General features: G+C 42.0%; 1 protein-coding gene and 1 long non-coding RNA gene across 3 annotated transcripts in view; both read right to left on the reverse strand.

Annotated features, from left to right (window-relative positions):
- Window positions 1–2,321: 2,321 nt before the first annotated feature.
- Window positions 2,322–10,577, reverse strand: LOC308462828. The gene is made up of 4 exons (XR_013979376.1): window positions 10,519–10,577; window positions 9,370–9,443; window positions 4,115–4,257; window positions 2,322–2,429 (listed from the first exon to the last, which is right to left on the reverse strand). It is a non-coding gene; the product is annotated as an uncharacterized lncRNA (long non-coding RNA).
- Window positions 10,578–17,881: 7,304 nt separating this feature from the next.
- RRAS2 (RAS related 2) overlaps window positions 17,882–27,664 on the reverse strand; it is a 31,259-nt gene continuing 21,476 nt past the window's right edge. For both annotated transcript variants that reach the window (XM_080975319.1, XM_080975320.1), the window contains exons 2-6: window positions 24,589–24,676; window positions 24,055–24,157; window positions 23,476–23,584; window positions 20,451–20,569; window positions 17,882–19,126 (exon numbers count right to left, since the gene is read on the reverse strand). In XM_080975319.1, the coding sequence (XP_080831445.1) occupies window positions 19,039–19,126; window positions 20,451–20,569; window positions 23,476–23,584; window positions 24,055–24,157; window positions 24,589–24,676 (507 nt within the window). In that variant the 3' untranslated portion in view covers window positions 17,882–19,038. The remainder of the gene's footprint in view (window positions 19,127–20,450; window positions 20,570–23,475; window positions 23,585–24,054; window positions 24,158–24,588; window positions 24,677–27,664) is intronic.

Genomic DNA, 27,664 nt, shown 5'->3' on the forward strand with positions numbered 1-27,664 from the left:
CAACCAATTTAGTAGAGGTTCACAATTGAAGGAATGTACCACTGTCTTTTCAAGAGCAGGGGATTCTCCCCGAGCTGCGATTCATATGTTCTGTGCCAATGTCTGGAACATGATTTCAGCTGTTTCTCTGGCAATACAAGATGACGGTGGGAGACAATAGGATTATGCTGAGGAGCTTTCAAGTGTTTGTACAAATGTGCAGCCATGGATAGGAGAGATGTAACTCCTGCTGCAGCATTTCTTTGTTATTTATGCTCGTTTCCACAGATACAGCTCCATCTTCCTTCCCCCCCCCCATCACTTTTCTCTGGCCAATAACATAATCCCTAGATCTTTCAAATGCTACCTTCAGATGGACATGTAATAATGATGTCCTCTGCGTATTAGCTGAAATGAAGCACCAGCCCCAGAGTAACTTGTTCAATGGTTTAGCTGTGTGAAGAGCACTCTGTTTGTTTTGTTTTTGACAAAAAACACACTTCTAATCCTGTTTTCTGTATATATGCAAATGAGCCACAAAGGCGGTTCTGTTTGTTTTTAATTCTGCTGCTTGACAAGCAGCACTTTAATTTTTTTTATAAAAAAGAATCTAAGCCACTAACTGGCCAGCCCAAAGAATGCTGAACTCAGTAACATGAGAGCCACAACCAGAGACATTGCTTTCATTGCTCCAAATGACAGCATACTGGAAATACTTCACATGCTTAACATGTCAAATCACTGCATTTATTTCATGTAAAATAAACCTGATCTTGTTGTTATTATTTATATGGGACCATTCATGTTCATGATTCTCCACAAAGCCAAATGCCTCTCCTGAAAGAGCCAGACTAGCCTCCAGGGGAGGTGATAGCTTGGGTGACAAGCCACTAAGGATAATAATAATAATAATAATAATAATAATAATAATAATAATAATAAATTATTTGTACCCAACCCATCTGACTGGGTGGCTTCCATCACATATAAAAGCATAGTAAAAACTTAAACCTTAAAAAGCTTCCCTATACAGGGACACTTGCAGGTAAGTTAGAAAGACAGAGGCAGAGTTGAGTTTTTGAAGAGATGTGAGCTAGAGGCTAGATGCAAAAAGCTGTAGGCTGAGGAGTGGAAACAAGAGGAATTACCGACAAAGAAAGAATGACAATCGAGTATGCGGAACTGGCTAAAATGATGGGAAGAATCCAAGAACAGAGGGACCAAAAGTTCATCAAGGACTGGACTAAATCTGGAGATTATTTGAAAGACAATTGTATTCAATTAAATACGTTGGTAGGATTGCAAGAAGCTTTGTAAGGAAAGGTACAAAAACCACTGCAGATAAGAATAAGGAAGTATGATGTTTTAATGTTTTTTATTTTAAAGCAATGGTTAGATAGTGAAAATGCAGAAATTTGAAATGAAAGATAGAAAATCATAAGAAAGTTTGAAGGAAGTCAGGGCCCTAAAAAGCCAAAATGTATAATATAATATCATATGAGGAGATATTGTAATGGAAAGTATTAATGTAAAACTAATAAAAATGATATGCAAAAAGCTGTAGGCTGGAAAGGCAAAGAGAGAGAGAGAGAGAGAGAGAGAGAGCCATGCTTGATTTCTGCAGGAATCTAAGGCTGTGGCTATGAGAGAATCAAGGCCTTCTTAGGGTTGACACTGTGAACTCCTCCATCACAGGCTCGTATTAAATGTATATGTAAACAAACCATATATAATAAAGACCATATGATGTGCCTCATTTCCGAAGGAAATACAAACCCTGAATACGCACCTAGAAACTCACACCACTCAGAGATTGGGGTGGCGTGCAAGACTATACATGACTACAGACAGCAATTAGAAATATCAGTCTCTGGTTGTCCCAGACTGCAGGTGTTGAGTTAGTAGATGGGCCAACCAGAGCAATCCCTCCAGCCAGTCATGGTTGACTTTGACAACTCATCTGATCGCTTAACTTACTTCTCAAGGCTGGTGTAAATCCTGCATGAATTCAGTTGTGAATGCCACAGAATTTCTTGAAGGTGGGTGGGATACAATCAAAGCGAATTCCAGAGGAGAAGCCGTGTTAACCTGCTGCAGTGAAATCAATTTATTAAGGCAAATCTGTAGAGACTAAAAGAATTGCCATAATAAAATGTGTTTCAGGTGCTATAAGATTCCTTGTTGATTTAAATGTAACAGAAATATTTAAATGGGGAGCATGTCCCCTTGAGATACTTCAAATGCTACATTGTCCCTTATTTATGAAATTTTCACAAGACAACTCATTCTAAGAATACTGCATGAGGCTGTGTTTCAGCAACTAGACATTAAATCCTTTTGGAAGTCTGGTTTTTATAGGGCACCCTTTATTTGTTAGAAAATCACTTTTGTTGCCAAGGCAGGTTGTACATTACAATCTCCATGTGCTGGCAGTGTGCATTCCCATTAACCTATCAAATGCAAAGAGAGAGAGAGAGATAATCACAAATTTGGTTGAATGGATTACACGGAAATGTTTCTCCAAAGGAGAGACACAGTAAATTCAAGTAACTGGGAAATGCAAAATAAGGAGTCTTCTAGAAAGGCTTTTATACTTTGTACTCTGCTGTCTCGATAGCTTTAACAACACATGACTTCATTATTTATTTTAGTATAGGGCTATGTTTTTTTAACACTATCATGTGTAAAACAGATGGTCCTAGTATATTATCCACAGACCACTGGCTCCAAAGATCACAGCCTTTTGTGTGAGCGTAGCCTTTAAGGTGGTGTGAAAATGCTGGGAAATTGTTTCTGCCTTCCTCCTTGCCAGTTTAATTATGTTCAGCGCAGTGATAACACAAGTTTCTACGGAACACGAATACATATTCTGAAAAGTGACCGAAGTGAAGTCATTCCTTTGAGACGTGCCGGATGGCTGTTCCATTCAGTGTGTAACACCGTGAGCCATCCATGAAACAGAATAATTGGCCGTTCGTACTCTAGGGCCCTTTATCACAGCTGAGGCACTGCTCTTCCGCAATCGGCCAGAAGTGGAATTCAAACGGTGGTTGCACTGCGACATTTATTGCAGCTATATTTCAATATGGGTCTGCAACAGTCTAGCAGTGCCCACAGGCATGATCCTGTTTCCTCCGAAGCAAGTCCCATTCAGTGCCGTGCTGTCGGACTTGTTCCCTAAGAAAGCATGCAGCCTTTTCAGTGCTACAGGGTTAATTATTAGCAATAATATTATGAATTATTATATTATTATTTGTATTCATTTTATTTTTGTTCCTTGCTGCACCCATGCGGTTGCACACCAACAGGAGAGAAGACAACAAATGTTTTATTGTCATGCTTGCTGCACTCTGGCTGCTTGAAATTAACGAGGAGAAGTGGATTTCCCCAGGTGCCCATTCCTGCTGCCACCACCGAGTTCCTTTCTGCATCCATGGAGCGCAAGCTGTGGCTGGGCAGTCTTGGATATGAGTATGAAAGGGACTGCAATAGTGCAGACACTGCTGGTTGCTTTGACTGGGCTTTTCCCACACGGAGGGGCAAAGGCTGGAAAGAACACAGACAGGGCTCTCTCCCTGAACATCAGCTACAGCCAAAGGTGACTAGATGAGCTAACACAAAGAGAGGCAGAAGTGGACACTGCCAGTGCTAGATTTACATATAAGCTAAACAAGCTATAGCTTAGGGCCCCACTCTCATGGGGGCCCCAAAAAACGTAAAAGGAAAAAAAAACCTGGCTGTACATTTCCAAGTTATAAGATAAAAAACAAATAAAATAAAACCTACACATAGCAACAGTGTTTTGTGTTGTGTAGGCTCCTATGATGTAAGTAATGGGCCCGGCCTGCTAGCCTGCTCCCTAAAAGATCACTGGTTTGCTCATTTCTATATCAATTACTTTGATAAAATACATATTGTATGATGTGCAAATGGCTTTAGATACCTATTAGGTCCATAAATTACCATATAGCATATATTCAACACAAAAAACAGCGACAATTTGTTGCTGGCAAAGGACAGCTGGACATCTAAAGGGCCCCATTACCTTCAGTAGCTTAGGGCCTCATCAAACCTAAATCCGACCCTGGACACTGCACAAGGTGAGACCTGGTGAATGCAGAAGTTTCCATGGTACCTGCGCAATGAGATTCTTGCTGCCTCCTCCACCTCTTGACTTCATGAACTTGCTGCTCCCAAAGATGAGATGGGGAAGGCCCCCCAGAAGTGATTGGAAGTCATCTCCCATCAGCTGTAACCACCGTCATGTCGTAGGGTTGGCTGTGAGGAAAAATAACCCTCAAATAAGATTAGCCACCTTTGCAATAGAGGGTGTCAACAAAACCTGCAAATGCAGCCTGTCTGAATTGGTAGCCAGCCAACATTTTCAGATGCAGTGGGGACCTGAACAGGCAAGATAATAGCATGGTGACAAACTGGGGGTTGTGTTAGTGCTCTCTAAACCAAATAAGGACAAAATCTTGTCAATCAGCAGAACTTCATTAATATTTTGTTCTGTGTATCATTTCAATTCACCCTAAGGCTCTCTTTAGCCTCCTATGCCAATTTAAAGCTTCTGTTATTGGTCTCAGCACCTTTGTTGAAAATGGCTGCTAAATAAAACAATCAGAAGTTGATGCAAGCAACAGTTAGAATCATCTCTAAGATTTCCAGTACAATGGATGTCATACTTAAGGTGCCTGAAGTATCTCAGTGATAAATCTGCTGAAACAGAATTGTTATGTAAGAGCAAGCTGTAAGAATCTAATGTAGAAACTCAAATAAAGGCCCTGTTTTTCTATCTGAACTCTTCTGATCACACACTTAAATATGCCTCTCTCTCTCTTTTAAGTACAGTGGTACCTCGGGTTACAGACGCTTCAGGTTACATACGCTTCAGGTTACAGACTCTGCTAACCCAGAAATAGTACATCAGGTTAAGAACTTTGCTTCAGGATGAGAACAGAAATTGTGCAGCAGCAGCGCGGCGGCATCGGGAGGCCCCATTAGCTAAAGTGGTACCTCAGGTTAAGAACAGTTTCAGGTTAAGAACGGACCTCCAGAACGAATTAAGTTCTTAACCCGAGGTACCACTGTATCTGAAAGAGAAAAGAACTTTCATCAAATCTATTTTAAAAATCCATGTTATGAACAGATGCTAAGTGAACCACCCCACCACCTCCTCCTTTTCCTCCCATATACTTCCAATGTATTGCTCTTACTCTGGATTCACCCCAGAAATAGGGATCTTATGCATATTTTAGGACCACATGCAGCTTTGTATCATGACTATCATACACAGTACAGGAGAAGACGTGAGCGTATTCACGCATTTCACCAGCAAAAAATATTTCACTGTTTACTCAGGAGAGATACAAAATACTGTGCCAAGAAAATAGTTATTTATGCATGTCAGGGAACTGCCATCGGAGCTAGAGGCGGAGGGAAGGCTCCAAAGGGATGCAGGAGGGGGTCCCAGTAGGGAGAGAGGCAGCCCATCTGCTGGGGAAGGAAATCAGCGTAACACCAGTGGAGAAGGGGGGCAGGTGGGGGAATCGGGGAGGAGGCTCCAAGACTCTTCGCTGGAGACCAGCGGAGAGAGTACGGGTACTCCGCTGCCCACACCCTCCCTGCGCAGAAGACTTCCGCGCAGGGAGAGTAGGAGGAGACTTGGCGTCAAACAACTTTTATGCTGGAAAAGGTTTAAGAAACGCCCACTGACGGATTCTGCCAGCAACTGAGACAGTCACGATGCTGGAGGCTGCTCAGTCAGAAAGGGTTAACCAGGTAACCTAGCCAGGAGTGGCGGCAACTTACGCACGAGCAACCCCTAAACCCGTTACAATGCACTACAGATAAATAACTTTTGCATGCAGTACTAACCAAGGGGAATCTGAATGGCTATCTTATTCAACATGGCTCAGAATAGGAGGAGGTATGAGACTGTCCTAGCTAGGCTGTCCTTTTTCTCAATTCAAATCAAAGTTGGCTTTGTGGGTGTGTGCATCAAAATCGAGTATGTTATAAGATGGGTATGGGTATGTTATAAGATGGTTATGGATCATGGCCAACGTCAACCCATGCTGTTATCATCACTATTAAGAGGAGAAGGATACATTGTAAAACCAGCAGAGGGCATATCAACTAATCCCTTCTCTCCAAAGCAATGGGAGCATGCTCAGTGACTTGCTTCTCTGAGAAAGTTGCAGAAGAGATACCACATCCAAGAATTAAGTAGGCTGTAAGCTGTAGGCTATGAAAGCGCAAGCCACAACAAATGCCAGATTTTAAGGAATAATAATAATAATAATAATTTATTTATACCCTGCCCATCTGGCTGGGTTTCCCCAGCCACTCTGGGCAGCTCCCAACAGAATATTAAAAACACAATAAAACATCAAACATTAAAAACTTCCCTAAACAGGGCTGCCTTCAGATGTCTTCTAAAAGTCAGATAGTTGTTTATTTCCTTGACATCTGATGGGAGGGCGTTCCACAGGGTGGGTGCCACTACCGAGAAGGCCCCCTGCCTGTTTCCCTGTAACCTCACTTCTCACAATGAGGGAACCGCCAGAAGGCCCTTGGCTCTGGACCTCAGTGTTCAGGCTGAATGATGGGAGTGGAGACGCTCCTTCAGGTATACTGGGCCGTGCTATCATGTCCTTACTGCTTCATGTAGGATCCAAGGCAATAGAAACATGTTCCCTAACTAAGGCTGCCAAGCTTTTGTTAAGCCACCAGCCACCTCCAAAAAGTGAGTTTTCCATTGTTGATACTTAGTCCATATTTATTGTGTGTGAAAATTTGTTTTCACTTCAGTGCAGCTTTCAGCACCATAACACTGTGCCAGCAACAATTCTCAGGTGTATTTAGCGCAAATAATTCAGCTGAGATGCACACAGCAGAAGCCTCAAATCAGCCCTCAGGCTTGGTAAACAACTAGTGCAAACAGGTTTCATTAACGCTTCTCCCCACAATGGCACTAACCTCTGTTCGGTGAGAACAATGCAATTTGGATCTGAGAATGGAAACAGCGGCAGCCTAGCCTCCCCTTTGCCTATTACCTGAAGACACTTAGTTGCTTGCAAGAAGTGGGTTGAAATTACTACAATTTGGACTAAATGTGCAGAGAGTGTCGAGGATGCTAATTTCACCTGTTTTCCTTAATGTGCTCCCCCAGAGCATTTACAGGTGTGTGCTGGGAAGGTGATTAAACTGATTTGTAATCCTTACAGTGCTTTCCAAAGCAACTGATCATCCTTTTTTTAAAAAAAATGGTATGATTGTTAGTGATCAGTGGTGGAAACAAAAGCAAATGTAGATGGCAGGCAGGAAGAATTACAGAATTCAGATCACAGAATTTGATATAACTGCTGCAGCAGTTATAACTGATATAACTGCTGCTGCAGCAACAACAACAACTAGCAAATTCTGTAAATGAGAGTAACCTGGTTCAAAATTACATCAGATGATAGTTTAATAAAAAATTATTATTATTATTATTATTATTATTATTATTATTATTTATACCCCGCCCATCTGGCTGAGTTTCCCCAGACACTCTGGGCGGCTCCCAATCGAGTGTTAAAAGCAATACAACATTAAATATTAAAAACTTCCCTAAACAGTTTAAAACAAACAATGATTTACTGTGAACTAGCAGCATGCTGTTCAAAAGTTCCCATGGTGCTCTCCTCCTCCTCCTGCCTGCCATGGATGAACTATGCCACAGTTCGGCTTATATAATTTGAACCCAGGCTCGTGGTCTGTTTCCTCCAAACAAACCGCAACTCATAAAATCAATGTTTATTCCTCGCTGACCACTTCAGGGTTTTTGGGGGAGGAAAACCGAAAGTCCAGGTTCAGAGGACATGACAAGCCAGCCTCTGGCTTGCTTTGTCTGCAGTGTGGCAGCAGAGTGAGGAAGAGATGCTGTGGGGACTTTCATGCACCGGCACATTGCTTGTTCTCATTAAATCATTGTTTTAAACTATGGTTTAATGTGACATGTGACCTAGGCCAATGGCTTCGTTTCAGAGGATGGGGGATAGAAGGCCAGAATGTGTTAGTGGTGTTCCGCTAAATCTTTCGCAAATGCAGTGTAGCATTTCAGGGTTTGTTATATGGTAGCAGAAAGGGAAGCATGAAACATCCCTCCAGACCTCTCTTTACAACCCACCACGCTTGCCACTGGCTCTCCTCACTGGCACCCTCCTCAAATGCTTTTCTATGCCTGGAAATGGTCCCTGAACTCTTGATAATGCCTCTTGTTTTCCTGGATGGAGGATGGAGAGATGTGATGTGTGAGAGGAGTCCAGCAACATCCAGAGGGCTTGTCCCTATTTTCCCACAATCAAATCATCCCATTGTTTTGCAGCTCCCTTGCCTACTTCCAGTTTTGACAATTTATGCCCTACAACTCAGGCGTCTGTTGTACGAGGGCACACGCTGGTGAGGGCACAAAAGGGACCAGTTGCCCCTTTACAACTTGCTTAACTGCAAAACGATGCAAAGATGTAGAAGTAAGGAAATATGAAGATCTGCCAACTCCCCACTGCTCTGAGCGCTATCTTAAGCCGCCGGCCCCTGGGACTACTTGGAAATCTAACATTTTTAATCCACTGAGCCTGCCGAGCAGTTTTTTGGGGGAGAGTGCAGAGGGCTGTTTTGAAAAGAGGGAATCTGCAAAAATAAGCTTTGCTAAAAGATGAGCTGCTTCTTAGTTCACGTATGTGACAAGGCAACAGTGAAATCACCCAACTGCTGTGCTCCTTTAACTATGATCCAAGACACGTATTTGCTTTTCTCAAGTGTACATTTGGGGATGCAGGCAGCTGCCTTAAACTAGATCAGACAACTGGACAATCTAGTTCTGTTTTAGCCACTTTGACTGGCAGTGGCTCTCCAGGTTTTCAGGTAGGAGACATTCAGAGCCCTGTCTATTGGGGATTGAACCATAGCTGTCAACTTTTCCCCTTTTTAAAGGGAAATTCCCTTATTCCGAATAGGAATTTCCCTTAAAAAAAGGGAAACGTTGACAGCTATGGATTGAACCTGGGACCTTCTGTATGCAAAACACATGCCCTTCCATTGAGCTACAGCCCTGTTTCACAACGTAGGTTTTGAATAAGAGACTGTCTGGGTCTCTACTCCCTTTTACAGCTCACTGTTTCTCAGACTAACCTGCCACACAGGCATAAAGCACTCAAAGCTTTCTGAAGCAAGCACAATGTAACAAACATCTGAGTCAATGTGATTGCTGGTTTTCTCTCTTCCTCACACACACAGAGTGCAATTTGCTTTCCTGCTTTGATCACACAACAGGAGGATGAGAGACCTTGCAGGCAAATCCTGAACATGCCTAATTGGGAGTTGAACCCCACTGTGGCTTACTTCTAAGGCCTGTTTTCTCGCATTTCGGAAGTAGCTTCATCATGCCAATCCAGTATCATTAGATCCAGACAACCCTGTAAAAGAGACCAAACGTATGGTTACTTCCTACATCAGCATCAATCCATGTTAATTATCAACACCCTTAACTAACAAATCTCTCTCGTGTGTGTGTTTTGAAAAACCCAGTGCAGAACAGAACCTAGAGTAGGTTCTAGAATTTCTCTAAAAGTGTGAAGTTATTATATATCATATCCCAATACTCTTTTACCCTTTTACAAGTCCAACCTCATCCCTGCTTTAAGACAAAGCCTTGTTGATGGCTTCACTAACAGCAAATACCAAACCTCATGTTTAATTGTATCTTGAACTGCAGTAGGCCTCATCCCGGGCTAACAGATGGCTCTGTATTTGTCTCCGTCCTGACAAACCTTTCCATTACTGTTGCCCGGTAGAGCAAACATGCCACTTAGGTAAAGACTGATGAAATCATGGCTAGAGAAAGGAACCTTGCTGAGCAGCTTTGGGTTTGGGGTAGAATTCCTAACAAGAGACAGAAGATAAAGGCAGATGTGGCTGGAAAACCATGCTCTTCACATCAGTTGCCTTACCGTAACAAAGTAATGTGATGTTGCTTCCATAGATATACAGGGTGATATCAAAGTAGACTAACTGGGCTTACTCTATATGACTAATGTTGGATGTTACCCAAAATACAGGTGGATGCTTGGAACATTTGTTGATTTGGTCTAATCACAATTTAGGTGTCCTTGTATTTGCTTAGAATAGCTTCTGGTCCCAATTTTGTGGTTATCTTAATAGTGTCACAGAGGCATGTAATAATACTTCTTGACAAATAGTAATAATAATTTTATCATTTATACCCTGCTCATAAGGGTTAATCACCATCACTGCCAGGGATTTCCCCCCCCCCCCCAACATTTATATACTGTGCAATCGTAATAAAACCTCAAAACAGTTTAAGAGTGAAACAATGACATTATCAATGAAAAAGTACTTCAAACGTTCAAAAAGTAACTGAAATAATAAGGTAAATCCAGATTAAAACTGCTTCTAGATGCAACAGAGGACGCAGAAAAGAATATATATCAACCTGTAGTGCCAAACAGAAATAAGGAAAAGCAATGGCACCTTTAAAAGATGAAATGGATCTCCCTTCCCTCTTCCAGGCAACAAGGGCTTTGCTTTTAATGTAACTGTATTTAGCAGACAGCCTATATACAGTACTGTACTTCCTTGCCAGCTTGCACCTCCCCTCTCCCACTCTTTGCTTGCTGGAACCAGAAATATTCAGCCAGATTTGAAGCGCATCCAAGCTCGTTCTCAACTATGTAATTATTAAGCGAAAATTCTGCTGCCTGCAGTATGTTCAAGGCCCCCTCTGCTGGACAAACTGTTGATTCAGCTGTCAACAGTTAAAGAAAACAATTGAGTCAGAGTTCCTGGCACACTCGACAATGCAAAGAATGCTGTATCTAAGCAGGAAGACAAAGGAGGCTGTGATAGAGGGAACCTAATACTTTTACAATGCCCATTCTACTCAATCTCCGGCATTGCCATATCTGAGCCACAAATCACACCCTGCAGCAGACCTCTCGAAGCAAATGTAAATAAAATAATCCCCATTCTTTAGCCTTTGCTTCCTCGCCATCCCCAGACTACTGTGTTCTTATAAGCCTTTTTATCAGGCTGCATAAAAGGTGTCCTCTGAGGCCTAATCCACCTCCCGAGTTCTCACGCCAATGAAAATGGCCAAGTGCAAACAAAAGTAAGGGACTTGGTGTGTGAGGGCTGTCCTGAAGTTGAGTTTAGGTGCGATTTAACCTTGGCTGGATGGGACCCTCATAAATCTCCTCCTCACCCATATTTGTATCTGGAGTCTTTCAGCTGCAGATATAGATGAGCCTATAAATAGGATTAGGCCAGGTTCAACTCTGACTGGGAAGGATCTCCCGCTCTGTGGAAAGCTTACAGCCAGCAGTGGCTTCTCCTCACAGGTAACAAAAAAGAACAGACCTATGCACAATTACTCAAATTGTGCCAAGGCCTCAAAAGGGCATCATATGCATAGGAAGGAGGTGTGGGGCCACACAGACCCCCAGGAGTCACAGAAATTTCCCTACCCCCAATGTCCAGGCATCAGGAGAGGAGGACGTATGCAGAGGAAAAGCCTGGGCTTTCTGTGCTATGCAGGACCATGTTGGAGCCATATTCATTGCTTCTACTGTTAATTTTAATGCATATTTTGTGTTGTGTAACCCACTTAAGAAGTTTGGATGATTAAGCAGCACATAAATCATGATAAATTATATATATGAAAGCAGTGGTGGAAGGTTATTTAGACTTGGGCCAAGCTACCAAGAACTGAGAATTCTTGGAGAACAGGTGAGGTCCCTACAGACTGGAGGCGGGCAAAAGCTGCCCCCATTTTCAAAAAGGGGTACAAAAAAAAGACCCAGGTAACTACCGACCGGTGAGCTTGACATCAATGCCAGGGAAGGTCCTACAACAGATAATTCAACAGTTGGTCTGTTAGCATTTAGAAAAGGATGCTGTGATTCCTAAGACCCAGCATGGGTTTCCTCAAAAATAAGTCATATCAGACCAATCTGATTTTTTAAAATGGAATTACAAACTTGGTGGATCAGGGAAATGCTGTGAACATAGTGTATCTTGATTTCAGTAAGGCTTTTGACAAAGTCCCCCATGATATTGACAGTATCAAGGGCAGCCATCTTAGCAGTTAGCCATCCAAGCATGTTTGCCATGAAAACAAATGAAACAATTACATTATAACAGGGGTGAATTCACATGTCAGCCACTAGTTTACTTCACTTCCTAAAAAACTTGTAATTGCTGTTATAAAGTCTAAGTCTCTTCAGCAATTTTTCATGTGGTAAAGTGCCCCCTTTGATATGCCATCCTTGTGGAGAGGGAAACGACTTGGATGGACTTGGCTGCATATTCTCCAAGTGAAACTTACTTGTTTTTAAGCCTGATATTTTGCTACAATTGCCAAGACTGCCAGTCACAGCTGACAAGCTGATACATTTTCACACCTTAGTGCCTGTTTACTTACAGTGAAGCTTATCTGAAAAAAACAGAATCCTTTATTAGCTTTCAACTCCCCTGAATGGGCCTCAAATTACAGTTGGTGATCTGGCCATTCTCGGGGTACAGGAAATTTAGATTTCATCAGGGCTTGACATTACAGCAAATAAAAAAAGGAGGTTTAAAAAAAGCACACCTGTTGGCACAGGCCAACTGCACCTGTTAAGAAAGTTCAGGAATTCTCATAATACTTAAAAGTTCATTCAAAATAGCTTTATGCTCTTATTCCGGAAATCACATGCTTTTGCTTCTCTGTGGAAAATAGAAGTTAAGACAAAAACATTCCTCAGTCAATGATTTAATTCTTCAGATTTCAGACATTGTCCCTACATTCCTGGGATGTTAATTAAAAAAAAAAACCACAGGGAGTTTTCATCATTTAGTTCCAATATGAGATTATTTGACATACAAGTGCCGATACCAGGGTTTGAGGTTTCTTTGTGGAGAGGAAGATTGATTTACCAGAATTTATATATAATCTGTCAGGTTTATATCTAAACCTCCGCTCAGAATACAGCTTTTGATTGCAGTCTAACATTTAAGCTTCTGTTGTGCAGACTGCTGCTTTTCAGATGATTTTGTTAAGTTTCCCTGCTACCGTATTGGCCCAAATATAAGCCGCATGCACATATAAGCCGCACCCTTAAAATTCAAGGCTTATTTGCAGGTGTTGCCACCAAGCCAGTGCCAGCCAACCCTATTCAGGGCAGTAGTGCCGGGAAGCAGGTGCTCAACTTGTTGGCGGTGCGTGTGCTCCCTAGCTGGTTGGCCTGCGCACACTCCCCCCACCCACTGCCAATCAGCTGGGAGGCGGGCACACCGCTCCCCGCACCGCCAAGCAGCTAGGGAGCGTGCATGCTCCCCAGCCACTTTCAACAGCATATGATAAAAAGTCATGAATATAAGCCACACTTATATTCTCTTCACGGTCTGAAATTGGAAAGTGTGGCTTATATTTGGGGCAATACGGTATATCCAGTACTATTTTTCCTAGAAAAAGAGGTGCCAAATCTCACCATGAATGCCTCCCTTGCCCACTTATAATGGCAATGGCACCTACCTGAGGTGGTAGGAACTGAGATCCAGCTGATAAAAACCCTGACTGTATCTATTAATTTGTCAGATAAGTGAATCCATTTTAGATGTAGCTCATCTTAAGAAAAAGATAAAAGGGAAATAGATCTAATAGGACACCCAAGGATTAAGCTTTTGAATTTACATAATAATCTCAAAACGCAGGCACCTGTTCAACAATTTGGGTACAGAACAAAAAAAAGCTACACAAAAAGGGGTTAAGAGATCCCATTTGTGCAAGTGGGGGGGGGGGGGGAATGCCAGTTTGATAACATGTTGAAACGCTAACAATTTTGAGACCAATCACTCCAATAACAAGAAATCATTCTTCAAAAAACAAAAAAAGAATTCTTCTTTTCCACATGGAAGAACTGAGATAACACAGGGGTGAGGGGGAGGAGAATAGCCATTCTATTTATTGCCTCTTGAGGTTTGTTCATGCTTGTCAGTTTTAGTATTGAGTTCTCAAATGCCATCTTTTGCTGCGTTGATCAAATCGTTCTGTATTGCATGGTTCTTTCCCAAACATCTTATCCAATAATTTTGTACCAATCCTTTGTTTCCATCGTTTGCTTTGAACAGCCAGGGCTGCTGACCATGCGCTGCTATTCTGAGATTGCCACTACAAATGCTAATCCATATGTACTTTGCAGATACTGAAATCTAATATGGGGGAGTGACTAATGGGTAACATTTGCACCAGATGACAATGTGGTAACATCATGGCACAATTTGTGCCACACCAGACATTACGAGGAAGAAGATCTTGTAGCATCTAATACAATCCAGTGTCCAAGCCCTAGAATGTCACTGAATTTTTTGACATTTGAAATCTCTCTCTCTCTCTCTCTCTCTCTCTCACACACACACACACACACACACACTCTCTCTCTCTCTAAGACATCACTGTGTTGCATTAGCAGAGCACAGCACTAGATTGACTAACATCTAGAGCAAACTGTCCCTGCCTTCTTTCACTCCTCTAGAATTGAAGTGCACAGTTGACACCATGCTGTTAAGGACAGCTGCGGCTCTTACTCCAGAAAGAGAATGCCGTTGTGCTTATTGCATTGAATGAGCAAAGTTTGCATGCATAAAAAAAAAAGATTGCAGTGAAGTTAGAAGACAACAGGCCATAGTCTGAGTAAAGTTGAGTCCTATCCTAGTTGATGGAATCATGGTCAGGTCTACACCTTTGTTGGAGAGCTGGTGGGAGTTAGATGCTAGAACAAATTCCCCACGCCTCTTGATGTCTCTTCTGCTATTATTCCCAACAATCAGTGTACCGCTTCAGAGCCATTTGGTGCCATTTATACCAAAAGTATTTTGCAACTTTGGTCTGCACTAATAACCAGAGAGTGGGCAGCAACTGGTGCTTCAGTGAGAGATGTGAATTCTGGCCCAATGCCAAAACTGAAAAATAAAGACAGGTGTACAGGAAATAGTTGTGTGTTTTTGCTTTTTGTTTTGTTTTGTTTTATAGAATGCTTTCAATCTTCACAATTCTTATTGGGCATGCATACTGAAATGAGGTCATTCGCCCCTTGACAGACAGACAGACAGACAGACAGACAGACAGACATGGGAACTCAGACTAAATGCAGGAGACAGTCAAATCCAGTTTATGTATTGTGCTGCTGCTGCTGCTGCAGTTGCCCTGCATGAACAGCTGGGATATTGGCTGCATCCTCTCCCATCCTGTATGAAGCGACTGAGTGGAGCCAGAGCCAGTTTCTGTGGTTGCTGAGAAAGGCACACAACTGGGACACCAGTTGCTCTTTCTGGCCAGCTGAAGGGGCACTGGATGCAGCACTGCTAGACATCTGTCTCTCTCTCTCTCTGCCCTTCATTGAGCAACCTGAACAGCAGAAGGCATGTACTGCATCAAGGGCTAAGCAAGAGAAAGGAGACAGGATTCAACCCAAAGCTTCTAATTGTTTTTTCTTTCCCATGTACCCACACAATTCCCAACTCTGGAAGTATCTCATTTTCCACCAGATAACTAAAAAGGCGTAGGTCTGATACGAGGGGGGGGGGGGGAGAGAGAGAGAGAAAGAGAGCTGGTTGAAAATGGGGTTTGTACAATAAGTTGCCACAAGTGGATATCAAAAACCAGGACAATTTCCAAATGCATTAAGCACCTTTGGCTATCCAACATAACTTCTCCTCCTTACCCTATGTGCCCCTAAATCTGTTGTGAGTTTCCTCCCATATTTGGGGTGGGGTGCAGGGAGATGAGGAAAGGCAAGTCCTGTTGCAGACCCAACTGTTTAGTTGGTTACTATCCCAGGAGGTAAGTTAAGGGACGCAGTGGCGCTGTGGTCTAAACCACTGAGCCTCTTGGGCTTGTCAATCCAAAGGTAGGTGGTTTGAATCCCCACGACGGAGTGAGCTCCCATTGCTCTGTCCCAGCTTCTGCCAGCCTAGCAGTACAAAAGCATACTAGTGCAAGTAGATAAAACAGGTACTGCAGCAGGGGGAAGGTAAACAGTGTTTCCGTGTTCTCTGGCTTCTGTCATGGTGCTCCGTTGCACCAGAAGTGGTTTAGTCATACTGGCCACATGACCCGGAAAGCTGTCTGTGGACAAACACTGGCTCCCTTGGCCTGAAAGTGAAATGAGCGTCACACCCCAGTCGTCTTTGACTGGATTCAACTGTTCATGGGACCATTTTTATTTATTTTTACCTATCCCAGGAACACAAAACAGAGCCATCTTGTGCAGTGCGTACCTAGTTGTTGATCCAAAGTGGTGAAGGAGTTTGGCTTCTTCCCGTTATGGATCTTTTCCAAACTGAGGCCTGCATTTTCTAGTGAACAACCTTCCAGGTGTTGCAGACCAGTGGTTGACAGCTACATTCCAACCACACAAGGTTAGAGGTTCTCTCTTCCCCTCACATTCACACCCCTACCTATAGCCCAGGCAAGCAAAAGGTAATCTCAAAAATTACTATTCAGATTCTTCAGGAAGATTTGGGAAGTGGGCTTTAGGCTCATGCATTACTCTCCTCCCACTGGTGGTTGGAAGGGAACTACGAAAGTTATCTTCTGGCCCTAGGAGATAATAAAGTAAATACCAATACAGGTGAGTGAAGGGACCACAAATAAGGTCTGGGAAGATCAAGGACTGAGTACATGAGCCTAAGATCTGTTCCTAATCCTCTTCAATGAAGATTCAAGACAAATAAGGGAAGACAATGTACATGCACTACCTTGCCAATTCTCTCATGATTTACTTACATAGTGACATGCTCATTAGCCAAGAGCGCTTGTAAAGTTGGTCCCAACTTATCTGGCTCTGGATAAGGTAATCTGTGCTTTTGGAAGGGTGGGAGAGGAACAAAGGACATAATTAACTCTGCACATGAAGAGGGCTGAATCTTCATCAGAACTTGTGCCTTGAAACTGCTCATATGTTGAAAGTTAAGAAACATGCTGGCTGATACAACTATTACATATTCTACCACCACAGAAAGACTGGTTTCACAATGGGGTTTCTCTTAAAACAAACTGAACAGAAGATTCCAAAGTAATTGGCATGTGAATGTGTACCAAATACTTTTTTCCGACCAAGGAAAAGGCGAGTGGGGCTGAGGCTAAATCTAGTTCCTTACTCTCTTTCCCAAAGAGTTGGTGGTGTGATTACAGGTTTTCTGCATAAGATTTACGAGTGTAGCAGAGGCTCCAACTGAACTGGAAAGAACCCTTTATGCAACCTCTGCCTGTAAGCAATTTAAAAGTGTTCTACATTCAAGTTACATTTCAACAGCCATGAAGTATCTGCTTGCAACAATTTAACAGAGCACTGTTTTACACCAGGATGGGTTGTCATCTTTTAATCAGACAGCTCTTGAGTTATTTTAGCCTGAAAATGTGTAAGCCCATATTACTGTTTCAGGAACTGGTCTCTTATCCTCTCCAAACCTTGATCCAGTGCTTAAAAGAAAATGGAAATAGACAGTGGAATTTCTCTTCCAATAAATGACTATATCCCGTGCTATTTTCTAGAAAAAAAAGATGCCGGAGCTCACCATGAACTTCTTCCTTGTTCTCTTAGAATGGAAATGGTGCCCACCTGAGAGGTGCCGGAACTGAGCTCCTGCTGAAAAAAAAGCCCTGACTATATATCCTATTTAATTCTAGCACCTGAACTTATGCAAGGGTATGTTTAATAACCTGCTTTATACTTTTGGTGCGGTGACAAAAACTGCAAATCCAACCCAGTATTTAATGTCACAGAATAAGCCTGAATTATTTGGCTACATTTTGCGTCATTCAAAGTTGAACAGCATTCACAACTGAACAATCATGTAAAGGTTTGTACAGTTTAATAGTCACATAATGGTCAGTCATTTGTAAAGGGTATGGAAGGCAATTTGAAAAACATGACAGTTTAACAGATACATCGGGCAGGCACATGGTGTATACAACTGGAACAGAAAAGAGGTTCTACCACAGTTCTGCAGATCTTGCATTAATTTTGTCAGTTAAAAGTGTACTGTGAGAATTAAATACTCATCTTTACATTTACACGTTATGCCATGAAAGCATATTTGCTTACAAACATATAAAAATACTTGTTAACTAGTTTGATAAGAAAATAATGTATAAAAGTATATAGCAAAAAACATTTAATCATCTGACAATGAAAAGAGAAAATTCATTTATTTTTTTATCTTACATCAAAACAAAAAACAAAAAAACAGCTACAGGTTTCGTTTTCTTGAATCCCTTACCTGGAAAATACAAAAGGAAGACACAATTTATTCCAAACCATGATGTAAAATCTTCTAAAACTGAAACAAATGCCCAAGTCCAGAGTGAGCACAGGTATTTGGCCACATAGTTGTAATAATAATAAATCCTGTAGCTGTTACTGGAGCCATAAAATAAATACAGTAGACTGTTGACCACTGAAAAAGCTGCAGCATAAACAAGAGCTGAAACACACAAAAAATCTTTACTGACAATGAAATTCAGTGTATTGGCTTCCTGTAAGGCAAGCTGAATTTTGAAGTCTAACCTACTAAAGGGTAAAACCTTCAAATCCACTTTTTAAAAAAATACTCTACATTTTGATCAGAGGATTCCCTCTCAAGTGTGATTAATACGGATGTCACAAGTGGAAAAAATACCCATACCAGCAATGCTTAAGCTTGACTTCAATACCTTGTTTAATATTGTTTTGTTCCCTTTGTGAATAAAACTCCACAAGGTGCAAGCTTCTTGACACAAGAGGAGAAAGAAACTGGGAAGTATTAAAAGAAGCCTTAGTGTTTTGACATCTGCCCTGAGATGACTAAGATGTCTTCTAGACTGGGTCAGCCTTGTTCTTTTAGCCTAAGGCTACTTTGGTGACCATTTATACGACATGCACATATAAGGCTAGACAAAACACCGAGACACATAGAAAGGTAGGCAGAAAGGTAGAATTAATCTGGCAGTTGACAGCTTGGTTCAGAGGATTCTTAGAAGATGACACAATGACATCCTTTCTTGTCCTTTTCCTTCCTTGTCGGCTCTGGGGAAGGAGGGCATTCTTGCTCTTGAAATTTCCTGTGAATGAAGCAAAAAATGCCCATAGAAACAATAAACTCCAGTCCAATGCAATTCCATATATAAAAGGGGCACTAACTTTGCTTTTCAACTGACCCTAGATTCCTCTGCTAAAAAATACAGCTGCATTGTCAATACAAACCATGGTCCATTTCTCTTAATATACATAGGTCTGAAGATGAAAGCAGATTTCATCTTTTAGGAATATGTGTGATATTACTGCAGCAATGCAGCAAGCAGCCGAGGTATTCGAGGGAATAAAGAGACCCTTTTAGCTCCCAGACTGATGTGTTTTGTGGAGATCCGATCAGGTTTTGTGGAGCATTCACTGTTGGCAATACTTGAAATGTCTCATCCTAGCCTCTTGTCCCACAGCATGGTGTCTTCTGCCAATGCTTGCTTGGAAAGGACTGTAGAAACAGCCTAGGTTGAAGGCTTCACCCCTTCTAGAGGCCAGATGCACAGCAACAGCTGCCCCATGGCATAGAAGTCCCTGGAGTATCCTAATACACACTTGGTGTAGGTGCAGCTTGATTGTATAATGTTGTTGATTGCTAGAACTCAAAACAGCAACATAGGTAACACATCCCAACAGGAGTATTACTGAACGAAAAATGTGCTCAAGTTAAAGTAACGGAGTCTGATGTGTGTAGCTTTTCAAGATATTTTACATTAAACAGCAAGTGTTCCTGCTTATAACACTTGTCTTTTTGTTATTAAAGACAGGAAGCTTGAGATGGCGAAAGGCTTTCCATCTACCCTGATAGACTATGAACAAGAGAAGGGCTCACTTTACGCTTTCCTGGCAATGTCAGGCTAACAGAAAAACTACATATCCTCATTAAGGAGATTTTTAGAAGGTGAACTGAACACAGTGTTGTCCTGAAGGAAAAGGGTACAAGAACAAGCTGAGTCAGTGCCCAGTGTCAATGTTGCAGTTCCACAATACATTGTCTATAACAACACAGGGGTAAAGATATTATATAGGACAATTCACGCCGGAACTCTTGGCAACATTAACATTCCCCATTACATGATACTGTTAAATGACCCAGTCATACTGTGACAACAGTGTCAAGGTGGAGACATTTAAACAAGATGCAAGGGAAATTGCTACACATCTGCCCAAAAGAAAAACTGTGTGTTCCTATGTGACTCACATTAATTCTAGTGTTACAAAAACATAGTAGTTTACATTTTGTTACAGTATTCAGGCACTGTATCCCTTTGATACAGAAATATCAAAGGGAAGCTGTGCTTCATTTCTTTCTTCCTTTCTTTTTGTAAAAGTGCATTTCAATATATTTACAATACATGGGCTTACCTTATAACTCTGACAAGCTCATGAAAAGCTTGGTCTACATTCAGTCGTATTTTTGCTGATGCTTCCATATATGTTACCTTCAGCTGCCTTGCTAGTTGTTGACCTTCCTCTTGCATTACCTGAAAACAAGCCGAGATAGGATACGCATTCAGCAATCTACTGGTGCTTTCCAATTGGCTGACTTACCTAATGAATACTCTCATCACCTACAGCAATTTTTGCATATTATCGGCACGGCAATCCTGTGCAAAGGCTTCTTCAACTCTGGTCTTTGTCAATATGTTATTTGAATACAAACACATTTTTAAATTTTAGAGCCCAAAGCTCTGTATGTTTAAAAATGTGAAGACAGAGCCTAAGAAGGCTTAGAATCAAATTGTTTCCATATAAACTTTGAATGTAGAATTTATACACTGAAGTGTTGCAACTAAACACTGGCCTCAGATCAGTAGCCTGAATACTGCAGTGACTAAGAAGATAACAAAAAATGTGAGGAGCCCGGCCAGATCAGACCAATGGTCCATCTAGCCCAGCATCCTGCTTCTCCATAGCAGCCAACTAGCTGTTTTGAAAAACACCATTAGCAGGGCATGAAAATAATGGCTCTCTCCTGGGCTTTGGTCCCCAGCAGGTGGTGTCCAGTAGCATACTGCCTCTGAAGCTGGAGGTAATTGATAGGTCATCATGAGTACAGTGGTACCTAGGGTTACAGATGCTTCAGATTACAGACGCTTCAGGATACAGATTCCGCTAGCCCAGAAATAGTACCTTAGGTTAAGAACTTTGCTTCAGAATGAGAACAGAAATTGTGTGGTGGTGGTGGGAGACCCCATTAGCTAAAGTGGTACCTCAGGTTAAGAACAGTTTCAGGTTAAGAACAGACCTCCAGAATAAATTAAGTTCTTAACCCAAGGTACCACTGTAGTGGGACGCGGGTGGCGCTGTGGGTAAAACCTCAGTGCCTAGGACTTGCCAATCGCATGGTCGGCGGTTTGAATCCCCGCGGTGGGGTGAGCTCCCGTCTTTCGGTCCCAGCTCCTGCCCACCTAGCAGTTCGAAAGCACCCTTAAGTGCAAGTAGATAAATAGGGACCGCTTTCAAGCGGGAAGGTAAACGGCGTTTCTGTGTGCTGCGCTGGTCCCGGAAGTGTCTCCGGACAGCGCTGGCCCCCAGCCTCTTAAGTGAGATGGGCGCACAACCCTGGAGTCGGACACGACTGGCCCGTATGGGCAGGGGTACCTTTACCTTTACCACTGTAGTAGACAATGCACTGTGGAACTGAAACTTGAACACTGGGTCTAAATTGAGTTCTTGCACCACTTCCTCCAATAACGCCTATCCTCTACTTGTGCAGCCCAAGTCACTATGCTAAAAAATTGGAATATTAAAACTATTAGGAAAATTTGAACTATTGGATCCTGCAGTTACTGGATCCTACAGGGAAAGCAGTGCCTTTATTAGGCAACATTTCTCTCAGCACATAATTAAGTGACCTCCTTGCTTCATGCTGGGGACATTTGTAACACACACGTCTCTCCTTAAGAAGGTATGGAAGGGGGCGGGGACTATATACTTAAAAGATTTCTTACCAACACTTTTCCATAAGGTCCCAGGCGGGGTTAAAACAACAGAAAGTGTGCTTACAAGCTATTGCAATTAGAAAACACATAAAACCATTCATAAATTATAAAGGAAGGTATGGCAAGCCACTCCACCTGACCCACATTAGTTACTATTCCAGTACTGCAGCTTCCCTAAATAAATTTGCCTTGATGTGCATGAATTTCCACATAATGTCATTAGGGTTCTGGAATAGTCTTGATAATGTGCCAGCTCTCAAAGTACTTTTCAAGTTGTAGATAGTGCTTGAATAGTTTGCAAGATCCAAACAGATGGGAAATAAGAATACATACTTGTTCATAAAAGCGACAACTTGACTTCTTGCATTCAGAGTGGAAACCCCCCTTTTACTGGAGGTTACACTAGCTATTAAGAGATGGTCCTCCTGGGCACACTCTCATGGGATGAGTAATTGTTGGTATGGCAAGTGTTGTAAACATAATTGAAGAGAGACTCATGCCTTGATAATGATGTCATGGATCATTGTCTCATCCTCATAGATTTTGACCTGAATCATTCATATGGCAATTACTCAGGGAACAAGCTGAGTTAACGTAGAAAGTGCAACATTATAATCAGGAAGACCAGTTTCCTAAGCCACTTCCTAAGTGTCAAGCCTCTTTATGGGAACATGCATGTATCCACTACAGATGCCCTTATCTTAGCACCCATTCCTCCAAACAAGTACTGTCAGATCTCCTTTATAGCTGCTTGATGCTAAATGTCATTGACAAAAGGGATTTGTTCATCACCAGAGTGTCTCCTCCCAAAAAAACTACAGATCAGTCATATGGAAAGGGATAATTCACAATAATGGCTTGGCCTACCAATTTCATGAGAGCATATCCTGTGGCCTAATCCAGCTGACTGTGGAATTTATTGTCACAATCATCTTCTTGCAATTACTGGTATAAGAAAACTGCCTTATACCAAGTCAGACCACTTTATCTAGCTCAGGAATGTCTAGATTAGAGATAGGCATATGGCTTCAACCCAATTCCACATGGCATCAACCTCATCCTATATGGCCATTAATCTTATTTCATGCTGATGTCAATGAGAGGTGAAATGGGAAGAGCAGAAGAGAAGGGGTGCCCTGACTGCATTTGGTTCCATCTCTGCCAACGTTTGGCTCTGATCCCACCAACTATTGCTGGCCTGGGTTCCATGGCCAATTATCCCAGAAGGAATGAGGCTCTCAAGAGAGAGAAAATGTTCTACAATTCCAACCTGCCCTGTTTAATAGCGGCTCTCCAAGGTTTGAAACAGGAGTTTTCCACCACTGCAAAGATGCAAAGGATTGAACTTGGGGACTTGCATGCAAAAGTTATGCCACCGAGTTATGGAAGTTCCCTCGAAAAAGGGAGAGCCCTTTTTCAAACTCTGACTATTGCCAATAGGTTACCTGTCTCTGATGGTCCAGGTCTGCTTTGTTGCCAACTAGAATCATAGGGAATTCATCACGATCTTTTACTCGAAGAATCTGCCTTTGAAACTTATAGATTTCTTCAAAGCTGGAATAATAATAATAATAAATAAACAGCAGCAGCATGCTAAGAATCCACAGCTTCACAGTTAAGGATTGCCTAAGGCCATCTAACAAGTATTTGCTGCAGAGATGAGATGCAAACTGAAGATAACACATACAGACCCACCAGCCCAGCAGGTATCCCAAGACCTTGTATTCACCCACTAGAATTGTGTTACCTTCCTTTAAAATGCCAACATGATTTTGAAAAACTCTTGAGTTCCACCCCCATCCCCACTCCCCCAAAAAGTGGTTTGATTTATCATGTGGCAGGGGGACTGTTTTTCAAATAACACAAGTCTGCAATTCTCTTGAGCAGACAGAACTCTGGATTCTGACCCTACAGTTAATTCAGGATGTTGCAAGCCACAACCCCATTTAGTGTTATTCTAGCTCTGCCCCTACACAATCCAGGTATTGATGCACATTTTGCAGCAATTTTGTTTTTTGCCTTACCTTCCTCTATCTGTGACTGAGAAAACAAGCAGAAAGCCTTCTCCTGTCCGCATGTACTGTTCCCGCATAGCTCCAAATTCCTCTTGGCCTGCTGTATCTAGGACTAAGCAAATCAAGAAGCTAGTTAATTTTACAGGCTAGCGAGGTAGTGTGTGAGAGAGGGGGGCGATGTGCCTTTAAGCAGCAGAGCTCAGGAAGGGGCAGATGTTGTTCCCATCCCATGCCTGCCCTGTTTAACCTTATAAATTAACCCTACACCACAGCCTAGTGTTGGCAAGCCAGCAATTTAATATACAGATACCCACATCTGGTTAAGCCTTTAGCTTCTATATTAAGAGGTTGAAAACTGTACCACAAAAGAAAGGGAGAAAGGCTTGGCCTAGTAAACGGCTAGATCACAAAGTTATTACAGTCTCTATACAAAGTTAAGGAAAATCAGTTTTAGTACCTGTATCAACAAGAGAGCAAACATACATTCTATAGGCCAGTGCAAATTCTGTAGAGGGTCAATCATCATCATCAACAACAACTTACTATCCAATCTTGCTGCCCTCTCATCTATCACACATTGTTTTGTGTAAGAATCTTCAATTGTTGGATCATAATCTGTAACGAAGTAGGACTGCAGAGAGAAAAGAAAAAACAGAGTTACTTTTAAGCCCATAGCACCCGCAAATGCTCTTTCTCATGTATAGTTTCCATCTGCATAGAGAATGAATGCAACCTTCGCTGACGCCTGGCAAGTAGTTTCCTGGGGACTGATATAGCCATAAACAATGTGATCATATACCCACCCCCAGGGTGAGCAGCAAGGTTGTGAGAAAGAAATGGCTCCAGGATTACACTAAGAATGGTGATACTATTATAGTCTAGCTATATAGATGTAAGAAGAGAAGAAAAAGAGTTTGGATTTGATATCCCGCCTTTCACTCCCTTTAAGGAGTCTCAAAGCGGCTAACATTCTCCTTTCCCTTCCTCCCCCACAACAAACACTCTGTGAGGTGAGTGGGGCTGAGAGACTTCAAAGAAGTGTGACTGGCCCAAGGTCACCCAGCAGCTGCATGTGGAGGAGCGGAGACTCAAACCGGTTCCCCAGATTACGAGACTACCGCTCTTAACCACTACACCACACTGACAATGCAACATTAATCTGGAATAATTTGTGGAGAAATCCGATTTAGATAACCAAAAAATTTCAGAGGGTTACATTCCAGAATGTTTGTATCACTGCTACCCAGGAATGGCTGAATTATAACCAGCCACGCGGGTTCTTATAGGCAGCAGTCTTGCTTCTCTACAGTGCAGTGCAACTATGTGGGTTACATAAAGATGCTGAGCTTGGTTCCAAGCGCTATCACCACCTGTCTCTTCACTTTTCACAACCAAGGTCCTGCATATCCAGGATTTGACTTGGAATTGTAGGTGAGCCAGCAGAAACCAAGTCCGGACTAAAGCAATGACTTTTAGCAGGCTCAGGGGACTGGAGAGCAAGAAAGGAAGATATGGACACACTGCCATGATTAGGTTCTTTGACTGCTCAGGCTCCGAGTTCCAGGATGCTCTTGAGTTCTGAAGTTTTGATACAGCAGTGTGACTAGGATCACTTTGTACAAATTACAGTTTGACAACCTTTTGGTGTTCTCTAGGTAAGACCAATACATTCTTGTTGGCAGTAGCAAAGTTTTAAGTACTTGAAAATTTGGCAGCCTATCTGCTGGTGAAAACAAAATGATGGGAAGAAATCACTCTTGCATTGGATTCGCATTCATTTGTCAGGTGCTTTAAGACAACATAGCTTGCAGTCACCCACAAGCATTAAAAAGATAGAGCCCAAGAAGCCAGGAAAGCAACAGAGCCACACACATACCATCTCGCTAACCACCACTGCTGAGTGTAAGCTGTGAGGGGGTGAGTTTATGCAGAGTGATAAACAATGCAATCAGGGGCACAGACCCTAGTATATTAATCCTCTCTCTCTCTATATATATATATATATGAGAGATTAGTATTACTTTCTGATATTATAAATATTTGTATATTTAAGCAATTATGCAATGGAATAAAATATTTGAATATTTGTATATTTAAGTTTAGGGAAGTTTTTAATATTTAATGCTGTATTGTTTTTAACACCTGATTGGGAGCCACCCAGAGTGGCTGGGGAAACTCAGCCAGATGGGTGGGGTATAAATAAATTATTATTATTATTATTATTATTATTATGTTTTTTAATTTTTTAAAATGGCAAAAAACTGTTGTTAATGCCACATCAATACAAAATAAATAATAAATAATGATGATGATGATAGTAATAGTAATAGAATTTATATACTGCCCTATACTTGGAGGTCTCAGGGCATTTCACAAAATAAAGAAATAGAAAACCACAAAATACATACTCAAAATAAAAAGAACAATCCAATAACCACCACCCCCATATGAACACTTATACATGCATACAGATCATCCTGTGTACACATTTAGACAGATGATATGAACACTGGGTGCAATGCCTGCACATCTATGTGAAAGTAAGGTCCAGTCAGAGCCCAGCATCCAGCTTCTTGGAACTTCTGGCTCTCAAGAGAAGAAACCTCCTTACAGTCAGGAAATATGTGTCCTAGAAATGAGCACCAGTACTGTGTAGTCTGTGCTTCAGGTGTGAAAGTGTCTAAGGCCAAAACTACAGTCAAGAAAGGGCAGTATAGCTTACGGTTCCTCTCTGAAGGGAGTCGAGTTGTTCTAAATTAAACTCAGAATGCAAGTTAGGGAGTAAAAAGCTTGCTTTGAATCATGTGCTTTAAGATTGCTACACATACCAAGGAAACAAGTAATTCAACAGCCACCCCACATAAAAATACTTTTAAGGATGATCATATATGGAAGCACTCCCACCCCAGGAGGGAACACGACTTGACAGCTGTAAATGAAGGGAGGAAAAAGGCATTTCACCGAGATGAAAGAGAAGCAACAAACAGACCTGGCAAGAGCTCGCAGACAGAGGGTGGGAAGTGGGGAACGGTCAATGCAATCATGACAAAGATGACAATGCAACAGTCCCTCTCTGACCAAAAGGGCTGTAACTATGAAGTCTTTCTATAGCTTCATATTCATGACTCCACAAGCTGTGAATGAGTCATTTAATCAAAATTGTTTGACTAAACCTGTCAGAACAGATGTTAGGATTATTCACAGAATTTAGTTCAAAGCTCAAGTTATTACAAAGGGACTTTCCTGGTGTGGCTGTCTGTCAGTCGTTCCCTACCTCCCACTCTTCTTCCAATTCATGTAACATGAAGGCAACCATTTTGACAACCATTAAGGTCCTGGCTTCTTTGCTCATAGGTGAGCCCAGGAAGGTAACTTCTACAGAGTTTCAGCAAGACGCTGCAAGTTGTGGACAGGTCTTCAAATAGAGCAGCCTGACTCAGGTATAAAACAGATACACAGGCTTGCCCTCAGCAGTCATTAGCAGAACATAAGGCAACTCAAACATTTGGGGCCTTTGAAACTTTTGTACGCTTTTATGGCCAGCGGACAAAACAGAAACACTGGAGAAGCTGGAGGTGTACCACTCTGTAGCAGACCTTCCAAGCAGCATCACAGAAGT

The sequence above is a fragment of the Podarcis pityusensis genome, assembly GCF_964106645.2.
Source record: "Podarcis pityusensis genome assembly, chromosome: 1".
NCBI lineage: Eukaryota > Metazoa > Chordata > Lepidosauria > Squamata > Lacertidae > Podarcis > Podarcis pityusensis.